The sequence below is a fragment of the Heteronotia binoei genome, chromosome 4 (genome assembly GCF_032191835.1).
Source record: "Heteronotia binoei isolate CCM8104 ecotype False Entrance Well chromosome 4, APGP_CSIRO_Hbin_v1, whole genome shotgun sequence".
NCBI classification, from domain to species: domain Eukaryota; kingdom Metazoa; phylum Chordata; class Lepidosauria; order Squamata; family Gekkonidae; genus Heteronotia; species Heteronotia binoei.
The window spans coordinates 106,495,392-106,523,210 of record NC_083226.1 but is presented as its reverse complement, the minus strand read 5'-3'; the positions used below and the strand labels follow the sequence as shown (position 1 = coordinate 106,523,210).

Genomic DNA, 27,819 nt, shown 5'->3' with positions numbered 1-27,819 from the left:
TTTTATATTACTGCATTTGAAGAAATATATGAAGTAAGAACAATGTAATTTAATAGAACAGGAGCCGCCCTGAGCCATTCGTGGGAAGGGCGGGATATAAATAAATAAATAAAGGTAATTCCTGCCCCCTACAGAATGGCTGTCCAGGCTTAGTGATAAAAATTATTCTCCCCCGGCATCAAAAAGAGAGAAAAGGTTCTAAATATTCCATGATCCCAAGGAACAACATTTAATCTTTAAGAGAATGGAATGTAAAGTTAGCATTTAGTACTGTGTTGTGTGTATTTCTATGTTTTGTATTTTAATTGGTCTATATTTCTAAAATTGTAATCATAAATTTCAGTAAAAATTACAGGTTATATCACCATTAATATTTACAAACAATATTTTCACACATCAGTCATGCATATATTTCCACTAAATTCAATTACTTATAAAACAATCTAGCTTCATAATTGTCAGTTTCCATATACATCTGTTATCTTTATTTCTCTCATATTTAGTCAATCTAATGACCTCATATAAATACTTTATATTTTATAAAACCACTGTGAATGTCCATATTTGTGCCTTTTCAAATATCTGGCTATCTGCAGTTTGCTATTCAAAAAACAAACACACCCTTGGAATAGAATCATAGAATTAGAGTTGGAAGGGACCTCCATGGTCATCTAGTCCAACCCCCTGCACAATGCAGGAAACTCACAAATGCAGGAAGGCTCTTCATTGTTGTCAGATGGCCAGCTAGCCTCTGTTTAAAAACCTCCAAGGACCACCACCAGCTCCTGAGCAAGCCTGTTCCACTGAGAATTTCTCTAACAGCCAGGAAGTTCTTCCTAATGTTGAGCCTGAAATTTTTTTGATTTAATTTCAACCCACTGGTTCTGGTCCTGGGGCCACAGAAAACAATTCCACACCACATCCATTCAGGCACTTCTTATTTAATTTTAAATCCTTTAATAAGGTTCTTATTTTATGGCCTAAACTTTATTGGTGTTTGTTAGGTCCCCAATCACCGGGCCATGGACCGATACTGGTCCATAGCCTGTTAGCAACCAGGCCATGAAGATGAAAGAGGCAGTGTGGCCTCACTCCAAGGCAGGGAGGCAGTCTCGGAGAGAGGCAAATCAGCCCTGCCACCCCTTCTGCCCACCCAAAATGAAAGAGGCAGCATGGCCTCGTTCCGAAGCTGCCTCCCTTGCAGGGGAGTACCTTGTTGCTATATGCATTTGAAAAGTTCAAGCTGTTTAATGTATTTAAAGAATTATGTTATGACACCTTTAAAGACATAATATGAAACACCTGTATGTCTCTTTAAATGGTGGCGGTTGGAGAATGATGATTTATGAGCTTGTGCTTTTTGTGAATGCAAGAAGTCTAAGTTTTGACGTCAAAAGATTGAATTTGCAGGTATGCCTAATTGTACATGCTGTTTTTGCATTGTGTATGTCTGTATTTTATCAGATCTAATATGTAGTATTGCATTTTATAAAAACAGAATGCATCTGTGATCAAGCATCTCTGCGAAACGTGACCCATAAAGTCAACAGGCACGTAAAGAGAACCTTCCTTGGAGGTTTTTAAATAGATGCTAGCTGGCCATCTGATTTATAAATTTGGATTTATAAATGCTTTATTGCTTGGATACACAGTGGTGGTGATTTTGGTTTGTAATATACTGCTTTTGGAGCCTAGGGGATTTGGATTTGCCACAACAATGAGGACTATGCTCTAAATGAAAGTTTCAAAAAGGAACTTCCTTGGAAAAATTGAATGGAACATTGGTGAAAAAATTGGTTAGATATTTGTGTTGTGGAATTCACCCCCCTTTGGAAATTTTTGTACTGTGTATAAGGTATCTTTGGAAAATAGGAAGAGACTTTTCAAATTTGGATTTATAAATTCTTTATTGTTTGGATACACAGTGGTGGTGATTTTGGTTTGTAATATACTGTGTTTGTTAGTTCCCTTGCAGGGGAGGCAGCCTCGGAGCAAGGCCACACCACCTCTTTCGTCCACCCAGGCCCCGGGCCAGTGGAAGGGGAAGTGCTGCTGCGACATCAGCCTGTGGGGTCTTTAAATGGGAATTAGAGGCAGATTGGCTTTCTGGTCACCAAGCAGGTGGCAGAAACAGCCCCAGTCTCCCCCCCCATTTAAAAACCCCCATGGGAGGCAGAGATGGGGTGTGGGTAGGGGGCAGCCTGGGGTACAAAAACCCCACCACCGCCCCCTCCAACCAGTCTGTGAAAAAATTGTCTTCCATGAAACTGGTCCCTGGTTCCAAAAAGGTTGGGAGCCACAGTGTTAGATAATGAGTCATCTACTGTTTCCTGGAAAATCAGAATTCAAAACAAGGACTAGAGACTATATTTACTTCTTGGAAGCCATTTAACCCTTCAACAGTAATGGCTTCCAGGACTGCTGAGAGGAAAGGACTAGGTGGAAAAAACTCTTAGGATCCAAGTCATCATCATGCTGCTTCCAGAACGCATCCAATTTATTTTACTTTTAATGCAGTTCTGCATTTCAGATATTAGGCACAGCATAAAAAGCAGCAGTAGCTCTGCTTTTGGCTCACTGCGACTTTCTGCAAAGTTTACTACGAGGCAAACCCCTGAATATCCTGGTTAAAACCACCAAGCAAGCCCAGCAGCAAGGCAAGCCCAGCAAGCCCAGCTCTTCACTGCTATGGTCTTTGCCAGAATGCAGCCTCCTAACTCGGCTGTTGTTTCAGTAGCCTATTTCTCTCTTCCTTTCCTTCCACACAGCTCCATCATTTTATCTGCTCAACCATATCTTTCCGGTTACTGTGTTTTAGAAAATAAAATAACTTTCCCTCTTTTCTTAATACCTCACCCACTTTTCTTCTTCCTTCTTTTTGTTCTCTTCCTTTCATGGTATGACTTCATTTCTCAGCCAAGTCACTGGTGAAACAGGCAAACCATGTGAAGAAGAACAAAGCATTCTTGGGGGTGGGGTCATATAGGGAGAGGAGGTCTCACAGATATGAAGGTACAAGACTGTTTGGGCTTTAAAGATGAGAACCAGAACTGTGAATGTGATCTGGAAACCAACAGAACAGCTTGAATATGGGTCAACAATGATGTACTAGTCAAAAACCAAGCAGCCACATTCTGTATAACCTGAAGCTTCTGAAGCAGCCTCAAGGGCAGCCCTACAAAGAGTGAGTTGTAATAATCCAACCCGGAGGTGACCATGGCATATATCACCATGGCCAGGCTCGAGTGAGACAGATAGAGGGACAACTGACAAACCCACTGGAGACAGAAAAATGCCGACCTCACCACTGAAGACACCTGTTTATCCAGGAGGAGAGAGGCATCCAGACAAACCCCCAGGCTCTTCAAGGAATTCACTGGCAACATCTGGGAGCCACATGTCAACATCCAGAAGCCACTTTCTCCCCAATGATCCATCCCACCCCAGCTACCTAACTAATGTTTCTGATGCATTTAACTTCAGCCAGGTCTGTCTCAACTAGCCGATCAGAGCATCCGGGCACTGGGAAAGGGCTGAGAGATCCACCTCAAGTTGTTTATCTAGCAGAAGGAAGAGCCTGGTATCATCAGCAAATCTGACGAGCTTTGCAGCAGGGCACATATCAGTATTAAATAACATCAGGGATGGGATCAACCCACGAGGAATCACACAACCTAGGGATTGTTTAATTAATAGTGTATCCCCAGTGGATACCCTCTGACCACACAACAACAGTTCCACAAATCTCCAGTGAGGCTAGATGGCTGACCAAAATAGAACAGGGTCAACAGTATCGAACATTGCTGAAGATCTAGCAGAAGCAGCAGCACTGACCCATTCTCATCAAGATGGATCTAGAAGCTGGACTGGAACAGATTCAGTGTTTCATCTAGAAAGATCTAGAATTAACTGTTGACTGCTCTCTCAATTACTTTTCCCAAAAAAGGAAATATTCGATACTGGGTGATAATTGCTAGATTTGAAGAAACCTTCTTTAGATAAACAGAATCTAGAGCAGTGTTTCACCAAGTGGGCAATATTGCCCCCTGGGGGGACGCGCTGGAACGCGTAGTAGCTGGAAGGAACGCGCTGGAAGGCGGTAGTAGCCTTGGGTGCAATTGGGGGGCAATGAATAAAAATAAGGGGGCGGTGGAAGCGTAAAGGAAGAAGAGAAGAGAAGAGAAGAGAAGAGAAGAGAAGAGAAGAGAAGAGAAGAGAAGAGAAGAGAAGAGAAGAGAAGAGAAGAGAAGAGAAGAGAAGAGAAGAGAAGAGAGTGGTAGGTGTCAAAACATCATGTTTCTGGGAAGTATCCAGAATTTCTAATGTAGAGAAAAAATTCCATTAACAAAGATAGAGTGTTCCTTTTTGTCTGCTACTTAGAGCAAATTCACCTAATTTGACTAGTAATGAGGACCAGAACTCCTTCCACTTAAAATATAAGAAGAATGTAGTTTATTTACAAGACAGAATAAAAAAAATACAGGTGTATAGACAAACAAGAAACACAGAAACAAAAAACCTTGCAAGCCTATCCTAGCCAATACTTCTACAGCTAGCAGCTTCTCAAAGTTGCTTGCAGTTTCTCCCTCAGCAATACAATTCAAGTCAGGACAGTGGAAGCACTGAGGCAATTGCACAAACTTCTCTGAAAAGTTCCAACCTTCAGCTTTCTCCTCACAAGGTTTTCTACAGAGCGTCAAGCTTCTTACAGTCCTCTGGTTACCAGGTGGTCACCTCTGTTGATTTCAGCCAACTGCAATGCTCCAGACACAAGAGTGCAGGGGCAGGGGCAGCGCATGAGAGTAGGCAGGGTAGGCACAATCTCGCCAGCCAGCAGGCAAGCCGAGAGCCCCGGGCGGCACTGCCACTTTTCTTTGCAGGGCAAACATTGCCTGTGCTTGTTGGAAGCTTTCAAGGAGGCCTCCAAAGAGAGCCCCATTTTACTGCTGCCTGCTGCTTTCAGTTTGAAAGCGGTTGGGCAGCAGCACCTTTCCATTGCGCTAGTCAGAGCTGATGTGCGCAATGGGAAGGTGCCACCCGCCCAGCAGCTTTCAAACAGTAAAACAGAACGCTCTTCAGAGGCTTCCTTTGAAGCCTCTGAGAAGCACAGACAATGTTTGCCCTGTGAAGAAAAGTCTGACTCAATAAATATCTGGAGATTTTGGGGGTAGAGCCAGGAGCAAGGCTGTGACAAGCACAACTGACCTCTGAAGGGAGTTCTGACAATCACATTTAAAGTGCATTTAAAGTGACTGCACATTGTTAAATGCTTTCTTTCCATTTGAAACAATGAAGGATAGGGACTCCCTGTGTACAAATATGTCACTGCATCTTTTAGTCCACTTCTTGAAGGTTGATTTCCAGGGGGGGGGGGGGGTGCTGAGTAATTTTTTTTCTGAAAAGGGGGCATTAGGCCAAATAAGTTTGGAAACCTCTGATCTAAAGGCTTAACAATAGCTTTTTTTTAGTCCTGGTCTATACTCCTTCTGATTCCAAACTGGCAACTTAGAATGTACTTAACAGTACTGTAGCATGAAACCCTTGTTAATATTATGACAGAAGAGGGGGTGGGGAGTTAGTATTTCCCCATAATCTATCAAACTATTAAACAGATGCTTTCCCTCCCTTTATATGTATGGTAATGGAAAGTTAATCTGTTATAGTGGTTACACATGTGGAATAGAAGTTAGAATTCCTTCTCTCCCCCTCAATTATATTTTAAACACTATATAGGCAGTAGGTCGTTGTGTTGGTGGGACACTTATTATCACTTTGTAAATGCTACTTTGCTACTGCAGGTATCAAACTTTATATAAGATAATAAATGACACGATCTTTTTAGAAAATATGTCAATCAATCCCAATTATCTCAATACTTCTTATCCAGCACCGCAACTACAATATCAATTTGCCACAACTTTTGTGCTAGGTAAAGGTAAAAGGGAAAACTGGAATAGATTTATCACTAATTTACTTACTAAAGATTTATTGTGATATGAAGTTTTTGTGCACTACATTAGATGTGTCTTATACACATCTTGATAAGATGTGTTCTATAGTTATACACACATATATGTGTGAACAAATACAATTAACAAAATTAGACACATGGTTTTGATCAAGTCACACAAAGGGAAGGGAGAAGTAGAATCTCAGAGCCCATGGTGGCTCTCAGCAGCTCTGATGGCATCTAGTTTGGAACTGCTTGGTGCATGCAGCATAACTACCTGACTATTTAGATCGTGGCTGCCAGATCCTGACTTTTTATTGTCCCAACTGAAATAGCTGGCTTGCATCTGGCCTTGTCCAAATGACCAGGAATGTACGAATAAACATTATGCTTTACTGGCTCAACCTTTTTCAATATTTGCATATTATATTTTGTTATTTCTTCAGAAAATTTATATGACATCTCTCCAGAGAACTGGCTTGAGACAACTTACAAAATAAAATAAAAACATTACACAATAAAATTGTCAACAATTTAAAAACACTGTAACTTCTTCCAAATCAGTTCTGAACCAATAAATGCTGACCATATTCATGAACATTCCTTGTACATTTCCAGAAAGAAGAGATGCCAAGCATTTAATGTTACAGAATTCAATCTGAAGGCAATTTTTTAAAAAATAAATATTACATACCATAGTCTGTGATCTTACATGATACCAAGTACAACTCTTTCAGATTCTGTCCTTCTTTAGCAATGACTTCTACACATCTGGAATACATGAAATATAATTTAATTGGTTAATTAATTATAGAATTAATTCTATAGCAATACTTATTTTTCAGTTTTGGCAGATCTGATGACTTTAATAAGAGTCTGTAAAAATTAGTTGTGTTGGTCATAGAAAACTCACATTAATGAATTATGAGTAACAGCATTCTTAATTCTAACATATTTTGTAAACAAGTGGCAACCCAATGCTGAATATTAAAACAACAAGAGTAACTGAATTAGACGATAATCACAATGATTTTAAGCTTCATCACATTTTCAGATAACATGAGATTACAAATTTATAACAGCACTTTAGATACGACCCAAAATAAAAGCAATGATCCACTCCTATTTGAGCAAAGTGTAAAAAATAGATGTCAAAAACATCTGGGCATGAAATATCAACTAAAACTTGAACACAAATATTTGGATATGGAAACATACATTAATCAGAATGGAGATTTCAGATCATTTTTGTTTGTTTCCAGCAAAATTGTAAGCCAAATGAAGCCTATTATGATTTTACTGCCAAGAGTTTCAACAAAGGCATATCATTAATAACCAACTGGACACCTTAGCAGTTTTCTACAAATCTTTCATTACTTTCTTGAAAGTCACATAATGCAGTGTAAACACATAATGTACATTAGGCTGAACATAACTTTTCTCTACACCTGAACTGGCATATATTGAGAAACTGGGTGCAATGCTTTCAGTCACATGTAAAATGACATCCCCTTAACAAAATCCTTAGACTCATATTTTGGCTAAAAGTCAATATAAAAACAAAAAACAGCCCCAAGCAACCTTGCTACAAGTTCTGAATAATATTACTTTTCATCATGAATGGCACTAAAAAATTCAGTTATCATCCAGGCATAGTATATTTTAGTGTGAACATACTATCCCAGAAGGGAAGGGGCACAGTACAGCCCAATCTTATTAGTTCTCGAAAGCTAAGCAGAGTTGTTACTTGGAAGGGAGATCACTAAGGAAGATTCTGCTGAGAAAAGCAATGGCAAACCACTTCTACTTTTCATCTGCCTTGAAGTTCCTTCATGGGATTACCATAAATCAGCTGCAACTTGACAGCATTTGACACACACATATAATGTCCTATCTATAATATTATAATTAACAATGCAACACTGTATAGAGTCATATTTGCCTTGCCTTTAAAGTTCTGGTAGACTTTAAAGATAATTATTTTAATTTTTATATACTTAAAACATGTTTTTACATATTTAAACACTATGCTCATAGTTTACTATTTTTTATGCTGGGACCTAAACAACTTAGATAAATATTAAAATAATTATTTACAAAAATCAAACTTATGGGAGATCTATCATACATTGCAACTGGTGAACTATTTATTCCTCGGCAACGTCTTTCTAATATTCTGTCTTGAATCAGGGTAAAGGTTAATTAATTAAACTGTGTAAACTACAAGCAATCAAATGAATGCAAAAGGACCTTGAATTATGGAAAATAATTGTCTGTTCTACGTGCATATACAGTTTTATATTTTGGTCTATTTTGCAAAAGCCTAGAACATGGCATTAGTGACAACTGAAATGAACTAATGAGGAAATATGACTACACTGCTTGCAAGAAAAGTGGTCCCTGGAGACCTAGTTACTGTTTGTGATGCACTTCAGCTAATAGGAGCTGCCAGACATTGGTTAGGACATTTCTCTTTAAAAAACTGAGCTTCAGTCACTTTAGAGATATGAAAAGAAATGACACCATTACAGAAATTACCTAGTGAAATTTGGAATGAATGTCAGAATGTACAAACTAGATCAGTGACGCATTTGATCAATATATTTTTCTCAGCAGAAAAATATATTTGTACCATCATTTAAAATGTAAACAACAAAACAAAAAGTTACTGGGAAAGAATATTTAAGAAGGAAAAAACTGAAAGGCAAGGGACAAATAAACTGTATTCTTTCAAAGGCATTTATGTTTGGAACATGTAAGTAAGATGAACATCGTATTAATGAAGAGAAGATTAACTATGACAGAAATTACCAATTTGAGCTATATTAAGCACATAAAATATGAAAACATGAATGTAGACATTTCATATAAATATATTTCACATGGGACACAATCAAGCTAAAGGTATGCATTTATTGAGCTCCATCAATATTTCTATTTCTGAACAATAATTGATAGATCTGCAAAATGTTGCTAAGGGAACATGGTATAGATTTCCCTACAAGCCTGTAGAAAAATCTGAAATCTTAAAAAAAATCAGAGTATTAAATATCTCCTCAATAACCGGGGGGGGGGGGGTATCCTGCATTCTTAAGAATGCCCACTAGGATCTCAGTGGCTGTTGGAGTTATTAGGTAATCACAACAATAGTGCCAAGCCTTCCAAAGCATTGGTTTCTGTAAAGCAAAGCGGGGAGGGGGGAGTGAACTGGAAAGCCAAAAAACCCTGAAAAGCCCCCCCCCCACCCCCATTGTCATATCCCTGAATGAGGAGTCACTAGGGGACAGGCCCAGCAGTGACCACTGAAATTTACTACTCATACAATTCAGCCAGGCCCAGCAGCAGTGGCTGTGCACCTCAGCCCAGTTAAATAGTGAAAACCACCATGCAAACCCAGTCCTGCAAACAACTGAGCCTGGCGCTGGCCACCATGCAGCCCAGACAGAGTTTTTCCAGTGAAAGCCTGTCAGGCATAGGGAATGTTGAAAATCTGAAGACATTGGGTCAGGTAAAGGTAGACTGCCTGGGAGGAGGAAGGGACAGAAGGAGCAGGACCAGAGGTATTGACGACACTACTGGGCCCAGTGGTGGCAGCCACTACTGTGGCAGGCTTGATGACTGCCACTGCACCCCTGGGATTGGTCTGACACTAGCAGCCACTGTATAACTGGACCAGTTTTTGTTTTAACAGGGAGAGGCTACCCCCAGGGGTAGGGAAGAAGAAAAAATATATATGGGGAATAGTGTTGCCAATCCCCAGATGAGAAACAAAACCAGCAGGCTGCCATAATATCCAGCCTCACACACCAACAATACTTACATTAATTGAAAACTGACAATGCAAGTTTAACAAATTAGTACAAAGTGTATTCAGAGTTATAAATAACAGAAAGTTCCATTCACCCTAACAGTCCCAAAGTCTTTGTTACTGCCACGCAAACAATTGCAGCATTTCTTGAAGAGTTCATTTCTTGAACTCTTCCTTCCTGCCTGAGGAAGAGTTGCAATTGTGCTATTGTAAATTCACTTTATGTGCAACCTATGTTCCCCAAGATCAATTGATGTTTTTGCAAGTTTCCACCATACACAGCTGTGACTTTAATTTTTCCACCCCAATATTGACGAAGCAAGAAATGTTTTTGTCTCCTGCATTGTTACAGTCTATTTCTCCCATTTCCCTTGGCCTTGGTCTAGAACTCATTCGCAATCTGCTCACTAAGGAATTGCAAAAGGTTAAGGAGGCAGGAAAAAAAGCTGCAAAAATCTCTGCCGACATTATTTCTTATGCCAAACATTCTTGCTGGGAGGTATTCATTGGATGGAGCCCTATAGGGGAGGGACGGTGGCTCAGTGGTAGAGCATCTGCTTGGTAAGCAGAAGGTCCCAGGTTCAATCCCTGGCATTTCCAAAAAAGGGTCCATGCAAATAGGCGTGAAAAACCTCAGCTTGAGACCCTGGAGAGCCGCTGCCAGTCTGAGTAGACAATACTGACTTTGATGGACCAAGGGTCTGATTCAGTATAAGGCAGCTTCATATGTTCATATATTTTCTCCCTATATCTTGCTTCCTTTTGCATAACAACTTCCTTTGCAAGGCTTGCTCAATCGCACAGGAGCTACAGAGCAAAACCTCTGTTTTCTCCATTGGCTGGGGCTCCTCCCTTGGGAAGGAAGCGGGGGAATAACTTGCTTTGCTAAGTTCTCTCAATTGCACAGTAGAGCTACTGAGCTAAGCTTCTCTTCCTTCTATTGACTGAAGCTCCTCCCCCCCAGTCATATGGGGAAGGAAAGAAAGTTCCCTGGATCCCATGGGAGAAATACTTTATAACCAATGAGTGCTAACATTTTAAACAGAAATATATATATTTGTGTTTGTTTGTGTTCTTTATAAAATTTATATATATGCTACCTAATCTTAAATAGGTACACATATGGCCTGGCCTGGCATGGCTCAGCCCAATCTGACATAGCCCAGCTCAAGAAGGTCTCATTTATGTCAGATCCAGCCCTCATAACAAATGAGTTTGATGCTCCTGCTCTATGAACTGAGGGCATGGTTGAGACTCCTTGTCTGTAACTGACAGAGTCTCTGCCTTGTTTGATGGGTTTTCCTGCAGCATCCTAGGGCGGGGACAGCTTCTTCCATCTTTTCCTCATCCCAGGAGGTGATGGAAGGCAGGCCCATGACACCTGGCTCTATGATTGCATCCTTAATTCCCTAATTCAGAATAGAAGTAATTAAAGACAACATACAATTCTATACATTGCAAAAAAACATAGCTAGCTTACTTGGGTAGTGGTGGTGGTGGGGGGGGGGGAGATTCATTACAAAAAATATGCCTGCACAATCTAAATGTATAATTATAGGCTTTCTGTGACTAACTGGCCAACACATGATTCCTAGAGCTATTGTGTCCATACAAGTATAGAGGTTTTACAGATTATTGTCCAGGGGTTTGTGAATTATCAAATGCCTTCTTGTTTATTTCATTGAGCCCGATTTGCATGACCACTACTAAACAGGAACTGTTCTGAAAAATAGAGGGAGATTAATTGACTTGGCTAAAGGAATGCAATGTGGTACATATATATTGTTCAGCGTTAATGCCCTCTAGAGCATAAAGCCAATTAACAAAGCAAAATAAGGATGCAGACATTTAGGAATGGATTTTCTGTGTTGCATAGCATTTTCTCACATTATGTAAACAAACAACATATTCAATTTCTTTTGTATATCCTTGAAATTGTGACTGAGAATGTATTTCCATTTTATGCCACAATATTTAAACACTGATTAGCAAGGATGACAAATAAAGTGCACAAATAATTAGGAAATAAATGTTTATTTTCTAATATTACTATTTGTACTTTTATAATATGTTTAATACTGTTGAGTAAAAAAAAGAGTTGCCGACCAGGTGGGTGAGTATTCCAAAAAGTTCCCACATCCCCCAGTCTGTAGATGAGACAACTGAAGTCTGGTAACTAGAGTGGGCAGCAATAAACACTCCTGCAAGCAACAATATATTCGTTCCCTTTAGGGCTAAGAACATCTCCAACAATGAGTCCTACAAATGCCATAGTTCTTACTTTGGAAAGTAGTAGTATCTGAAAACAAGAGCTGGTTTTCAGGCTTTTGGCAAACTCCATTTAAAAGGACTTTCAACAGAGTTTGTGGGGCCACAAACTGATTCAGTTCGTGAACCAGCCTCCCAGTTCCATTCAGTTCCTGGTTCAGCAATGAACTACAAATAACACAAACCTCATTTTCCTGGTTCATGCCCATCCCCAATGACAACGGTCCAGTCACACATAGCCTAAGTTACCTCACAGGGTTGTTGTGAGGAAAAAATGAAGAGAACAATGGCTTCCTCTTGGGGAGAAAGTGAATTAAGTAAATAAGTCAATAAATAAATGCCAAAGTGGGAATTTGAATCTGGTTCTCAAATATAATTGAAAAATTAATGAACAGAATATTGAACAAGTAATTTTTTTAAGTATCTGGGAGTAACCTTTACATACAATGGTAGCCCAGCAGTACACACAACATCTATAATTAAGTGCCAATGCTATTCTTAGATTCTTCAGAAATGAGGGTCTAGGTTTGGTACCGGTAGCCTTAAAGCATTTTTCTCACAAAGTGTTGACCTACCTTACTTATGGGGATGCAAGTCATTTTAAATAACAACAATTACAGAGAATTAGAGAAAGTACATCTAAATTTCTCAGCACGATTTAATGCACCAAAATGTACGTCCAATGTAGTCAAGGCAAGAGGCTGGGATACCAAGAGTGGAATTTAAAATCTGGATGGTTTAAATGTACTTTTGGCTAAGAACCCATCTGAAGCCTACAAAATTGATCCCTTTGTTTTTAGCATCTACACCTTATTCTGATTGGTCTATTAGAATAATGGACAAACTGAGATCAACTGGATTATGCCTGGCTAATCTTTTGGAAATACGTTTATGTAAAGCTAAATCTTTGGTACACCAACGCTTGACTGACTGAGGTTCAAACTGATGAAGCACTCTTACCCAGCATGTATAGCAAGTTAAAATCTTGGTCTGGATTTGCTGCAGCCCCATATTTATCTAACATTACATATGAAAAGTATAGACGGGCCTTTTCAAGGATGTGTTTTGATGCCCTCCTTTCTAATGTATTGTAAGGAAGGTTTCTTCGCTAGCCTGTTCACCAAAGATGCTGTATATGCTCAGAAAAGGAAGTTGAAACTGTCACTCACATTCTTTTACATTGTGAGCTCTATTCCAGAGAGGAAAGGGAAAGGAAAGGTCCCCTGTGCAAGCACCAGTCGTTTCCGACTCTGAGGTGACGTTGCTTCCACAACATTTTCATGGCAGACTTTTTATGGAGTGGTTTGCCATTGTCTTCCCCAGTCATCTATGCTTTCCCCCAGCAAACTGGGTACTCATTTTACCGACCTCGGAAGGATGGAAGGCTGAGTCAACCTCGAGCCGGCTACCCGAAAACCCAGCTTCCACCAGGGATCGAACTCAGGTTGTGAACAGAGCTTAGGACTGCAGTACTGCAGCTTTAACACTCTGCGCCACGGGGCTCTTGCCATTCCAGAGAGAGACATCACTTAATATTTCCATTACTCTCTAATTTTTTTAAAAAATTATTTCAGTAGCATGACATTGCAAATTTCAGATAAATACCCAGAGGTTTAAATTTAGAGAGTAATGGAAATATCCAGTGATGTCTCTCTCTGGAATCCCTTATTAAGTGATGTCTATTAAGTGATTCCAGAGAGAGACATCACTTAATATTTCCATTACTCTCTAAATTTAAACCTCTGAGTAATTATCTAAAATTTGCAATGTCATGCTACTGAAATACTTATTGGAAGATACTAAGAAGTCTGTAACTCAGGCAGTACAAAATATAGCCATAAATAAGCAGATTTTTTAAACAAAGTAGAGATGGTTAATAATGCCATTTTTGACATTGGTGAAATCTGAATATGAGAATACTTTTATGTAGTAAGAAATTGTGGTTTGTGACTATGAGATTTTGTATATTGTTATTGCTGGTCAATTGAATGTAATAAATTGGAATTGAATTGAATCTGGCTCTCCCAATTTCTAATCCAGCATTCTAAGCATTACAGAACACTGAGTTTGAAAAAGAATAAAAGGGTATAAATATTCAAATAAATAAATATTCAAAACTTTCTTTTATAGAAGAGATCACAATAAATTGGCAAAACAGAGATTTTCTGTGCGTGATGGGCATGCACATGGTTTTTAAAAATTTGTTAATAGGAATGTAAAACTAAAGGACAGTGTCAGCACAAAATCAATTCAAACTAATGACACTACACTAGCAGAAGCCTGCAAAGGCTTAAAACTTTTCTCAAAATGTAAAACAGCTCACCTGAATACAGAAATGTAACTTACTCAAGAAAAAGGCAGGCCCCTACAGATGCAGGGTTTTTTTTTTAGCAGGAATGCAGTTCTGGCTGGCTTGGTGTCAGGGGGTTTGGCCTAGTATGCTAGGCTTCCTACTAGGCTTTTTCTACAAAAAAGAGCCCTGTGTGCAACAATGGTGATGTCAGCGGTGTGGCCTAATATGCAGATAAGTTCCCGCTGGGCTTTTTCTACCAAAAAAACCCTGCAGTTGAAACAAGGCAACTGCTCTCAATCTATCCAGATTAGTACAATATGACATAAAAATAAATCAAGACCTTGAAGGATGCATACAGTGATAAGCTCTGTAGTCCACATCTTTTGATTAAAAATATGAATAAATTGAAATTTAATTTTAACCTAACACAAATAAAAGGTTAAATGGATCCTAATATTATAAAAACCTGGGCCAGGGCTTTTTTTTGTAGATAAAGCCCAGCAGAACCTCATTTGCATATTAGGCCACGCCCCCTGACACCAAGCCAGCCAGAACTGTGTTCCTGTGCATTCCTGCTCAAACAAAGCCCTGGCCTGGGCCACCCTTTAAAATACCTAGGGAGGTTTGCAATAAATTTCTCCATTGCCTAGATATATTGTACAAAAAGAGAGAGAACTCATTCGAGACAGAGATGTAACACTGAAGTCATGGAAAAACTACTTTGGGGATGTAACAAAAAACCAACAACCAAATGTTGAGAACAATGTAGCATTATGGACAACATTAGTAACATTTAAGAAATGAACCAGGCTTGCCAGCCTCCAAACTGGGCCTGGAGATTTCCACTTTTACAACTGATTTCCAGCAGACGGATATCATCTCCCCTGGAGAAAGTGGCTGCTTTGAAGGGTGGACTCTATGGCATTTGTACCATGCTGAGGCCCCTCCCCAAAGCCCGCCATCTCCTGGATCCACCCCCAAAATCTCCAGGTATTTTTCCAACCCAGACCTGGCAACTCTAAAATGAATTTATTTTTGAAAATATGTTGTATGTTCTGCAGTTTTTTCCCTGAGAGTTCCCCAAAAATTTCCAGTATTTTCCACTGGAAATTTTTTAAAAGTGAATTTTTCTATTTGTATTTCCTAGGCACTTACATCTTAACTTTTATGTCTCTGCATTATTTGTTTATTTACTGTATGGCAGAGTTCCACACAAGAAGCATATATTAATTTTAAAAATATGTAAGCAAGTTGATACAATGGGTATGCAGACCAATTGGGCAGTCCTCCTAAATACTAATATCTATATTTTCAATCCGCTCAATTGCTGGGGAGAGCTCAAAGAGCTCCATCACATCTCCCTGGAAAGTATCCAGGGAGATGTAAAGGAGCTCTTTGAACTCTCCCCCGCTGCAACTGAGCGGATTGAAAATATAGATATGGGCCTGCATACTCGTATCAACTTGGCTATGTATTTTATATTATTATATGCCTCCTGTGTGTAACTCTGCCATCATCATCATCCCTGAAAAGCATGACACACACATCCCTGAGACAGATAAAAAAATCATTTGGCAGGTTGTACCATAATCACATTCGAGTCCTGGTATTTTGCCCCATCTGCGCAACTGCCAAAGCCAACAGGAACAACTTACTGCAAATTCATTGTCTGAATAACTCTTACTGGGGCAGATTATTCATTTTGTTTCCTATAGAATTATTACATTCATTTTTATTTTTACTACAACTTTGCACATTTCACCCCCAATTGGTCCCCAAATTTTAAAAATATTAGGTGTATCAGAACCACAGTCAAACACATACTTATCATAGTACAGTATATAGTATTTAGTAATTCAAAATGCAGGCCCCAAAACAATGAGTTGTAACTGTTTCCAGGACTTGCATCTTAACCACAAACAATTATTTAAAGGGATATGAAGGCAAAATTTGAATTGCTAGTGTCCAGATGACAGGCAGTCCTTGAACTCAGTAATACAGAACTCTTAAACAGAGTGCAGGGCTAAGAGCTAAGGAAGCTGGTAAACATACTAGTTTTCATGCTGATCTTCACTTTGAAAAGACTCAAAATTCATTGTGTGTAACAGATACTGCTAAGCAGAAAATTTATCCTTTACATTGTTTATAGAGCTGCCTTTTCCCATATGTTATGAGTAAAAACATTGACCTTCCTCTAAGAAGGTTAAACTTGCTGCTTTATTTGAAACACCAGAATACCTTTTCTCAAAAGAAATCCTACATGTTCATGCCGCAAGCAAGGAAGAATACACTATCATTTCGGCCCTTCATTAGTCAGAGGATCTTGGCAACAGCACTGCTGTTTGTATACTATCCCTGCATGAAAAACTGTTTTCAAATGTAACCTTGCCAGGAGCTATGTTTTGTCTTGTCAAAAGGAAGCAAACTTTACTTCTCTACCTATCATCTGTCTGCATGAAAAACAGGTGTTATTATAGGGAAAGTGGCTTGAAGCAGGAACAAAATAAAATTATGTAAAAAAAAAGATTTGAAAAAAAAATGGAGATAACACTGTAGGGCCCAAGTTTTTATGCAAAATGCAAATCATGAACACTGGTTAAGGGATTAAATGCTCTTTTGCAAAAGAGTGACCATGGAGATTATAATCATTAATTAAAATCATGTAAATAATGTTCTGAAATAACTTTTTCTTTTTATCTCACAGGTTTCAAAAAGCCTAATGGTAAAAAGTATTATTCTCAGAAGAGTAGCGCTAATTAAAACTAAAAATCTAGTATAATTAGTGTGAGAAAGCTTGCAACCCCATTGATTTAGAAAAGAGAGATTCGTAGTATTCAAGTCATCAGAAAAATCACAAATTTTCAAACTGCAGGCTAGAAGTTATACACTATATATTGCCTACAGACAGCCTATGCCACACTGGCTGTCAAAGGGGGGGCTGCTGCTGAATGATAGAAAGCAGCCAGGCCTAGGATAGCTAACCTCGAGGTGGAGCCTGAAGATCTCCTGGTATTACCAACAACAACAATTACAGCAACTGATTGGTGCACATCCAGTTATATAGTTGGTAAATAACATTTTGCTATAGTGATTCATTAATAATTTCCTCTTACTGTATTTTTCTGCTTAATCGAAAAAATTCAACTTCCAAAAACTTAAGTCAATGGACTAAGAATAGTGTAACTCTTCTTAGGATTGCACTGTTAGTCTGTTGGGTGGATGGACTGGTTTTGAACTATTCTGAAACAGGTTATAGCACTGCTGAAAGTTGAAAAGACACTGTGTATACATGTGCCACCACAAACCAATACTATTGTAAATTTCTTTTTACAGCCATAAATATCTATGTTGTTTTCAGTTGTAACTGTATCTAGTGTAAGAATTTGCTCTTAGGCTTTTGATGTTAATGGAGGAATGTCACTAAATAAAAGGAAAAGAGCTATGTCATCCTTGCTTCAAATGCTTGTTTCGGGGCATATTTAAAGATGGAGGCGTTCAAGGACCTCTTTAGAACTTTGCTTGAAATGTTTAATTATGAATGGATACCATAGCAAAACAGACAAAGAAATTCAATGTATGTACACAGACCTAATGTTAGCCAGCCAAGATTTAATTTCCAAAATGACACAGAGGCTGCTCATTGAACAATGACTGTGTTTAGCTCATCATACTGAGACAGTACTTGTGCCAGAACACTTAAGCGCTTTGCTGTTCCACTATTCATTACAACAGATATCAATATTCTTCAGTTCCTGCCAAGGTTGAGACAGAGCTCTTTCAGCATAAGCTGAATGTTAGACTCAATCAAAGGAGTTCAAGAAAAACATGAAAAAGTGTTTTGTATGCAGAGTTCAGCCTCTGGCAGGATGCATTAATGTAGTACTGTTTCCAGATAATTCTGCTCATTTAAAGAGTGCGGCGTTTGAACTAAATTGAGTTACCTCTATTCTTGAAATTTTGAGATCATTATGTGACGAAAGGTTTCTTAGAATCTGAATTCAGAAGTCTGTATTTACTCAATCTAAATATTTTCTTTACATTAATATACATTGATGGATAAGGGAGGAAATCCTCTCTAGATATGATAAAAACTCCAAAGAAGAAAATTAACTCAGTATATAAAGCTGGAAGGTGAAAAGATTTCTTGAAAGAATATATTAAGCAGACAAAAACTAGGTCAATAACTACCACAGTGAATATTTTATAATTAGTTGCAGTAAAACTGAATGTATTACCAGAAAATAGAGGTGACAGAAAACAGAAATTATACAAATGTAAGTGATTACTAACAATTAAACTTCCTGTGACATCACCTGCCCCCCGCCACCTGCCAGAAACAGGAAGTGACATCACTTCCTGTGACATCATTCCCCCGCGCCACCTGCCGGAAGCAGGAAGTGACATCACTTCCTGTGACATCATTTCCCCCAAATGACATCATTCCCCCCAAATGCCACTGCCGGAAACAGGAAGTGACTTCACAGCACTTCCTGTGACGTCCCAAAAATCCCCCAAATATCACCGCCGGAAACACCAAGATTATTTATAGAGAGGGAAAGGGGGAAATAAAGTTAAATAAAACTCTTTTTTTTTACTTTTTTCAAAGTGAGAAGACTAGAGAGAACAGGTTCCACGCTGAGAAGCCAGTCAGATTCCAGTGAGATTCCAGCGAGACTGTGCTGCATAATGCAGCCTATTTATTTTGTCCTGTTTGCTCTGTTGGCTCTATCTGCGCCACCTTCATCACTTTCGGGGTGTGGATCCCCCAGTGGGTGGTCTCCCGACTCCCTCCGCCGGCTGTTTCTGATAGCCCTGCACCCTCTCTTTCATTTGATATGTGTCCCGTGCGGGTGCCACCCTCCCGCCGGGAGATGCCGCAAAATGAGCCCCTTTGAGGCTTATGGCGGCAGGGCTCGGGGGAAGCGAGCTAGACTGCTGTTCTTTTGAGGGGTTATAGAGTGTTTCGAGCCCGTCCCTGTGGCATCGGTCCCATCATTGTGGGACCCAGGGGGCCGGCACAGCGGCCCGCCAAAGCATCCTGTCACTAATAACACAGGTCGAGATGCAGGACAGGAACCCGGAAGTGACCGACAGGCTGCTTCAGCGGGCCGCTGCGCCGGCCCCCTGGGTCCCACAATGATGGGACCGATGCCACAGGGACGGGCTCGAAACACTCTATAGCCAGCCCGTGAGGCGGGAATTGGGGGCCAGAACCGGGACTTTCCCAGGTGACTGGGACGGTCTGGCCACCCTAGCAGCATGGCAAACACTGGATGAAACAAGCTTCACTCACTCATTCATTCATTCATTCATTCGTTCACTTCACTTTTTGTTTTGTTTTTTGCTTATTGGCTGCTGGAAAATTAAAATATTTCTGAATTCTGCAACAAAAAGCTAGTTTATCCATGGTCTCCATGTGACAGTCCTACAGCAAAGTATGTTATGCTTGGAAATGTACAGAATTGCTAGTGCTGATGAAGTTAATGAAAGCCCATTTCAGCTATGCAGTATAAAAGCATATGCCACTTATCACCTTTGATTACCAGTTAACGCAAGTAAAAATTAAATCTGAGCTATGTATTGCTTTCTTAGGCAGAAATGACATTAAAAAGGAAAAGCAAACGTCTGCAAAAAACACTACTAAAAGCTAAGGCCACTTTATTGACTTTCTACTACAATAAATACTCTAGGATAAATCTAACAGTAAAGTTTGTGCTGTTGGCACTTCCCAGTGTGATTTACAAATTTATGAATATATGAAGGACTTTACAACTGCTTATTGATTCAGAAGTGCAATAACCTTTACAATCTGCTTACCCTATATTTGATTTGTTAATATCTCAGGTCAATAACTTTATTAGGTTCCTTAGATATGTTTTTAGTCCTTCCCCCCTTTTTACAAACCCTGTATGATATTCAGCACATATAGTTAATCTTAGCTAGAGTTTATTGCTGCCAAAGAATGATTAAGCAAATATTTAAGAGAAGATTTCCAAGAAATAGCTTAATCACTCTGCTCATATTAAAAAGGCCTGGATGACTGCAAGGTAAGTAGGGCAATGAGTATGGCATGTATGGAATGAACAAAGTGAAATGCTGCATTTCTGAATTTTTCCGGGATATTTTACTGACACTTGTTTGGAAAATGAGAGCTGGCCTAAAACCCTGACAAGGTAATGTTTACAGGGAAAACAGTACAGTGAAGAGCAAACAAGGCATATTTGCATACGGTAATTACAGTTCTATAGGAAATTTCTGAACCTTAAAATATATATGGACTTGAAGTACAGAATGCATGAACTGAGGAGTCAGACATATATTTAGATCATTTCTTACCTCCCTGTAATGTCAGCTCATTTTAAGTTATTTCTGTCTTCCACTTACCAAATAAATATTTTCCAACACAGTGACCATGAAATTAACAAAGTGTTGTTATCTTTCAAACAGACTTCTATTTTATCATTCTCACAATAAATTGCTTTAGGACAGGAGTGGCCAAACTGTGGCTCGGGAGCCACATGTGGCTCTTTCATACATGATTTTGTAGCTCTTGAAGTCCCCACTGTCCTGTCAGCCAGCTTGAAGAAGGCATTTCTGTCCTTAAATCATTTCTTCAAGCCAAGCCAGCAGTTTGGAGAATACATTTAAAGTTAAAGTTGCTTTCTTTCCATCTTTCCCTCCCCTATTTTCCTTCCTTCCTGCCTGCCGTCCTTCCTTGTGGCTCTCATACATCTGACATTCATGTTTTGCAGCTCTCCAACATATGACATGTATTTTCTATGTGGCTCTTAGGTTAAGCAAATTTGGCCACCCCCGCTTTAGGAAAACAAAGATTAAGAATGAAAGCAAATTTTAATTTCCCCCTAAACACTGCACCTAAGCAGAGCCAGTGAGATTCGATGGTTACTGTCAGACAAGGACTAGAACAAAGTTTGAGTCCAGTGGCACCTTTAAGACCAGAAGATTTGAAGAATGCATTTAAAGTTAAGAGTTGCTTTCTTTCCACCTCTCCCTCTCTCCTCTCCATCTATTTTCCTTCCTTCCTTTCCTTCTCTTGCAGCTCTCAAACACGTGATGTTTATTCTATGTGGCTCTTATATTAAAGCAAGTTTGGTCACCCCTGCTATATTGTTTAAAATAATCATCCATACTGTTATCCTATAATGATACTTCTGAGGCTATGAATATAAATGGACACTTTTGTAATTCAAATAACTGTCTTTATTATATTGCATGGTCCTAATGAACATATTTCAAATAGAACAAAGTTTAATCAATGTAAACTTTTGCATATACATACTGTACTACATGGAAGAACATAATGCTTTTAATTATGCCTTAAATGAAGTGATCAGACACAGCTATTTAGCAGTTACAAAAATGTTGGTTGCTTTTAAGGTATCTTAAACCAGTTCTAGGGATTACATTGTCTTGTTAAGGATATACATATGCGCTCTGGTTTCTTCACTTGATAATTTAACCAATCCTCCTTACAAGGTATTAAAACTGAAATATCACAGAGGGATACCCAAAAATAAAATTGGAAACACCAAACATGGTGAGCATTATCTATGATTCTAGAGCCTTTACACTGTCAGAATGGAAAGTAATTGTCCAACAGAGGGAATGTTATGTTTCCTCTATCCCAAACTGTAACCAATCGGTATTAAATTCATTTTGTTTTTCAAGAGTACACTAGCCACAAGGGAACAATTCTGTCAGTATAAAATGATAACAATAGCATACAAATTTATGTGCTGGATGAATCACAGCCTTCTATTACCATACAACCTAACACAAGGAAGTCTATGTTGTATGCAATTTCTTTGTTTTTACTCCTTTCCTCAGAGCTGATACAACTGTTGTGGTTGTACCAGGGGTCTCCATCCTTCCCATCAGGGATATTAAATATATGCACAGAAGAGTGATAGTACATACTTCAGCATTAAAAGAGAACTTTCAACAACAGGTGATTATCAGAACTATACAACATGAAAACAAATTAGCTTCATTTTGTTATTGAAATGTTGTTACATATTTTTTATAAATTGATCACCCTGAGAAACTGTTCAGCAGTTAGTGGTCTGGGGTTGGCAAAGCTCTCACCACACTTAATTGTCATTTTAGGGGCCAGCAAGGAGGCTACAGAAATGTTAGGGCTGGAGGATCACCCCCCACCACCACCACCATTAGCGTCAGGACCAGGCTGGGAGGCTGTAGCAGTATTGGTAGGCCCGGAAAAGCCCTTCCCCATGCTCATATGGCCCAACAGAACAGTGTTGGTGGACCAAGGCAGCAGCAAAGCAGCAGATGCACCCAGGGAAGGTGAAAAGGGTGAAATAAAGCAGACTCACCTGCCAGAAGCGGCCATGGGAAGGAAAGCAGGAAGGAGGCCCTGTCAGCACTCCCTGGGACAGGAACCACAGAAGGGGTCTGGAAACAGGCAGAGGCAGGGAATGTTGATTTGGGAGTAGTACTGGCCAGCAGGAGGTTGCTTTGAAGCCTCAGCTTGGCCAGGGCTGATAAGGGAGGGGAGGACAGAGGGAGGCCCATTGGCTTATAAATTGGGAGTAACCCAGGCTCACCCATAATTAGAGGGCATTGGCAGAATTAGTATGTCCCAGTCTTCAACAGGCCTTTATTTAGCAGAACCCCAAGGCAGTCTGGGAGGACAGGTCCAGTCATACCTAAGCAGCCAGAGGGTAGACCAAGGGTGGGGAGAAATGGCTAAGGGCATTATAAACCTCCCCTCTCCCCTTTGCTGAGACATGTATAGGGTATGCTAAAGAAAAAAGGAGGCTGGAGGCCATATCCACCCAAGACTCCAACCCCCAGGAAGCAAAATCTGACAGACATTTATTCATTTTCTGAGGTCCACACTCCTCTGTCCTGAACCATTTGATTAGCACAGAGCACTGCACAGATAGTTAAGCCACTGGCAAAGAGTGATGCTACATGGAAATTATGAAGTATTTCATTTCCTTGTAAGTTGGAATTTTAAAGACTGAGGACTCACATACACACAAGTAAGCTAGTAAGTAGCATGGTGAACAGATTCTCAGATGCAATGCAATACTTTACTGCACTGCTGTATGGAGATCTATCAGGGAGCAGGAACAAAGGTCAGTTTTGCCTGAGCTAAACAGAAAAAAAGGAAAGGATTATTTTAGATAGTTTCCAGAGATTGTTATACTATTTAGAGTTGCCAATGAAACTGACTGGAACTAGATTTAGGAATGAACCCCCTCCCCTCAGTTATATTTCAGACAGCGCAGAATTAATTTATGGAATTCATTGTGTGATGGACACAGGCTTTAAAAGGAGGTGACACAAAGTCATGGGAGATAACTAATGGTCATGAATAAACCTACGATAGCTACACAGAAACTCCAGATTCAGAAACAACATACCACGGAACATCAGTTCCTGGTGAGGGTAGGTTACTGAATTCATATCCTACTAGTGAACTTTCTAGAACCATCTGGCAGAGCATGTTGGAAAAGAAAATGCTGAGCTAAATAGAACTTTTATGCTCTTGTATTTTAGCCTGTCATTATGCAGCACACATGCACACCTTGTTAGCAGAGGAAATTAAACTGTGCATGTTGCATTAACAAAGCATTTGCTGTAAGTACTGATTCATTAATATCCATGTGTCAGATTTTTTTTGCCTTTCAAGAAGTGGCAACTCTATAGTAATTTGAAGGAGAATGAATTTTCCTGGACTCTCTAAAACTAGATTAATGTTATGATGGAGGAGGGCCAAAAAACCATTAAGTCCAGAATCTTACCTAATTGTACCAGTACTTCAAACCAAAGCTTGATTGACCAAAGGTGTTATCCAAAAGGACAAAAGCCAAACAAAATACAGCTACTACAGGATAATTACCCAACTACTGGGTAATTACCCAGTGATTTACTTCCTAAATGGAAGTACTTACTTTTACTTCCTAATGGAAGTACTTACATTTACTTCCTAAATGGAAGTAAAAGTTCATCAATGTGGTGGGATCTAATTGTCAAACCTCTGCATTGGCCTGAAGTAGTCATCATTCAAAATAATTTGACTGGATATTTAATGCATTAAAACAAACTTCTCCAAGGACACACACCATGGTAACTATTAATTTCTTATCTGAAATTTCTCTTTCTTTCTTACACTCTAAATATAACTATGAATTCTGGATTCTTCCCTAACTCAACATTCAACTTGATCAGCTTTTCCAGAAAAATGTCATGGCCATGGTATTGATAGCTACCAAGATGTCCAAGAGAATCAACAGGGATACACTTCTTATCACTCCTGCAGATAAGATCAGTCAGGGTTTGGTGTTTCCTCGTATCCAGTGTTCCCTCTAAGCTGAGTTGGTGTGAGCTAGCTCACAGTTTTTTAGCCTGTGTCACACATTTTTGCCTTAGCTCAGGAAAAATGGCCCCAGAGCAAACTAATTTATACAGTAACTCACAACATTAATGCCAGTAGCTCACAAAGCAGAAATTTTGCTCACAAGACTCCAGTTTAGACAGAGCACTGCTCCTGTATATTTCTGTCCAAAACCCAGGCCTGAATACAGACTGAAATGTGTCTAGAAAGTACATCTCCAAGATTGCTTAGGATACACAACGGACTTTTTAATTCACAAAGAAAATGTGCATGCTAAGGATGGCTAATTTATTTCAAGAGACCCTGATTGTCCATTTTGCTTATGAATGTAAAAAATACTTCTCTGGATCAGACAAAGTCCTGCCTGAGTCCAGGATTATTTGTAAGAGTTCTGCACTGGATGTTCTATCACAATTGTCCAGGTCATCTGCAGTAGATCACACTGGCTGCACCCTTCCTAGGCTTAGTGGAACAATTTTTTAATACTTACATGGAAGCCAGAATGCAATGTTAATCCAATTTGCAAACAAGTTTATTGTGCCTGAAACAAGTTTTAGGGCTGATATCTTATATTTTATCCTGTTTTCCATCTATAATTAATCTATAAAATGGCAGCGATTAAAACCATCCATAATTTAGTAGTTTACATAATATGAATTTCTGTTCCACCCTACTGTAAGGATTCAGGGAAAAGCAACAATAAATAACTTATCCTTGATTTAAAACAAAAGCTTGATTATTTCGAAATATCGATGCTTGACATCCCCCTTCGTTGGATTGCCGTTCATCTGCTCAAATATTAAGATTCCTTAAGGGGCACAGTTCTCAGTTTAACGCTTCTACTAAACTGGCCGATAGTAAGTCTTTCGAGCACCCTGAGTTCAATAGGACCCTGATGCAGGTAAACCGTTTTGTGTTTGGGTTCACTAGGGTTATAGGCACATAATACAAAGTCCCGGATAATCTCACCCTTAGTGGCGCAGCTGTGGCTTGGACCTGCTGCTGCACGCTTCTCACAGGAGGTTGTTGTCATTTCCCGTCAGCTGGGCCTCTCTGTCCTCCCCTTCAGACTCCTCCAGGACTCTGCATATCCCACCTAGACCCATGTGAGCTAAGTTACAAATAGAAAAAGCATCCTGCCTAAGGCCACCTACACTGTTCAAAGCTGAGATGAAGCAGTTAGTATGGCCAGCAGATGTAAGAGAGTTTTGTGGAAACATTTCATAATAAGTAGGCAAGTGTCACAAGATACAAATTGCACAATTTATTTGTACTGTTAGTTGATTAGAAACACTGTGAGGAAGTTACTCCTTTTCCTAATTTCCTTACTATTACAGTAATTGGGCTACACAGCTAGGTTCTGTGACACACTGAAATATTTTTAAAAAAATGTTTGGTGGTATTTTTCCCATTCACATGGCAGAGTATTTTTTCCTAATCTCATCCTTCTAATCCACATAGATGTGCCAGTTTATTGGAGTATAAAATTCTGAATCTCTTATGCATCAATTAAGCTTTAACAGCTCCCTGAATAGCATTTAAAAGACAAAAAACTCAAAACAATGTTCTATTCGCTGACAGTACAGAAATTTAGCTTACAGCTTCAGAAGTTGATTTGTTTTTAAGTACTATTTTTTCTGCACAGGCCTGAATGGTTCAGGAAACTGCCCCAGCTCTCTGCTTTTCAATCATATGGAAATGGTTCTCATCTCTTCCATGCCACACTTATCCTAAGCTACTACTTGTTAAAAACAAAATGCAGTATTATTCTCTACTGCAAAGGGTGAAAATGTCACTTTAAAAATCTTCATTTGAATTATTATTATTTCTTTACAGTTTACTTGTTATAGTAGACTGTTCCTTTGAATACATTTCTTTGTATAAAAAAATCAGAAAGATATATACTTAGGAAGCATAACAACATGTCTGTAATAAAACTAACCATTAAAGTTTAAAATAAAAATAGATGTTATAAAAGTTAGCTAAGGGAAAAACAGAAACAGTTACCAAATAAAAATGGTCACAACAATGTCTTGTATGAACCACTCCCATGTGTAGGCAAGGACTGTGACTGCTTATATGATACACACAGTGGAATATGGGATAAAGTAAGGATTCAGCGGCTCCTTCGCACTTCCTCCTCTCATAATACTACTCAGTGATGGGGCATGCTTAGGACAGCAGGGTGATTTGTTTAGTCAGCCAAAACAGAGTGCCTCAGGTTGCCATGCCATTCACCCATGACATGACTGCAGCATGACAAAACAGAACATCTTGTGCACAGAGGGCTGGCATGGTCAACACAGGCACACAATGATATCCATACAAACATTCCACTATGAATACATGCAGCTGAAACAGCTGCAGTTTGAGGAAAGGCAGCAATCCAAAGTGGAGTGTCTTCTGAACCAAAGCACTGAATAAGAAGATATATAAAGTTCTTGGAAGGCCTGCCTGCATAATACTCTTATAATTTAAAGAAAAGCAGGGTACAATGTCTCTGTACAGAAATAATGGAAACAGCACTAACATGAAAAAAAGATACATATTCATTCTTTTCTTCTGGAATCCAGATTTTATTCTCTATTATCTCTGAAGAGACTTTATTCTTTGGACACATTTATCTGACCCACTCCTCACAAGGGACTGCTGCTATTTAATTTATTCATAAGTGACCGGAAAATGTGGTTAACAGTGGGATATCAAAATTTGTAGATGACACTAAATTGTTCAGGACAATGAGAAGGGGAACTCCCAAAGGACCTCTCCAGATGGGTGGAATGTACAAAAATGGGAAATGTGAAATTCAATGAAGTTAAGTGAAAAGTGATGTACCTTGAGGCCAAAAAGTCTTAATTTTTACATATACATGATGGAGTCTGAGCTGGTAATGACAGGCCAAAGATGACTTTGAAACGGCAATGGGTGGTGCCTTGTTGAAAATGGCAACTCAGTATGCAGCAACAATTCCATGTTAAGGACTATCAGGAAAGAGGTGGGCCATAAAAATGGCTTTTTAGTAATGTCTTTGTACAAGTAACTGGAGCATCCTCATTTGGAATACTGAATATAATTCTGGTCACAGCATTACTAAAAGGATACTGAAGGGGTTGAAA

General features: G+C 39.2%; 1 protein-coding gene across 1 annotated transcript in view; it reads right to left on the bottom strand.

Moving 5' to 3' along the window:
- The window catches only part of FBXL17 (F-box and leucine rich repeat protein 17), a 337,107-nt gene that overhangs the window by 132,665 nt on the left and 176,623 nt on the right, over positions 1-27,819 (bottom strand). Inside the window, exon 7 of the mRNA XM_060235625.1 lies at positions 6,645-6,721. Coding sequence (XP_060091608.1) covers positions 6,645-6,721 — 77 coding nt within the window. The remainder of the gene's footprint in view (positions 1-6,644; positions 6,722-27,819) is intronic.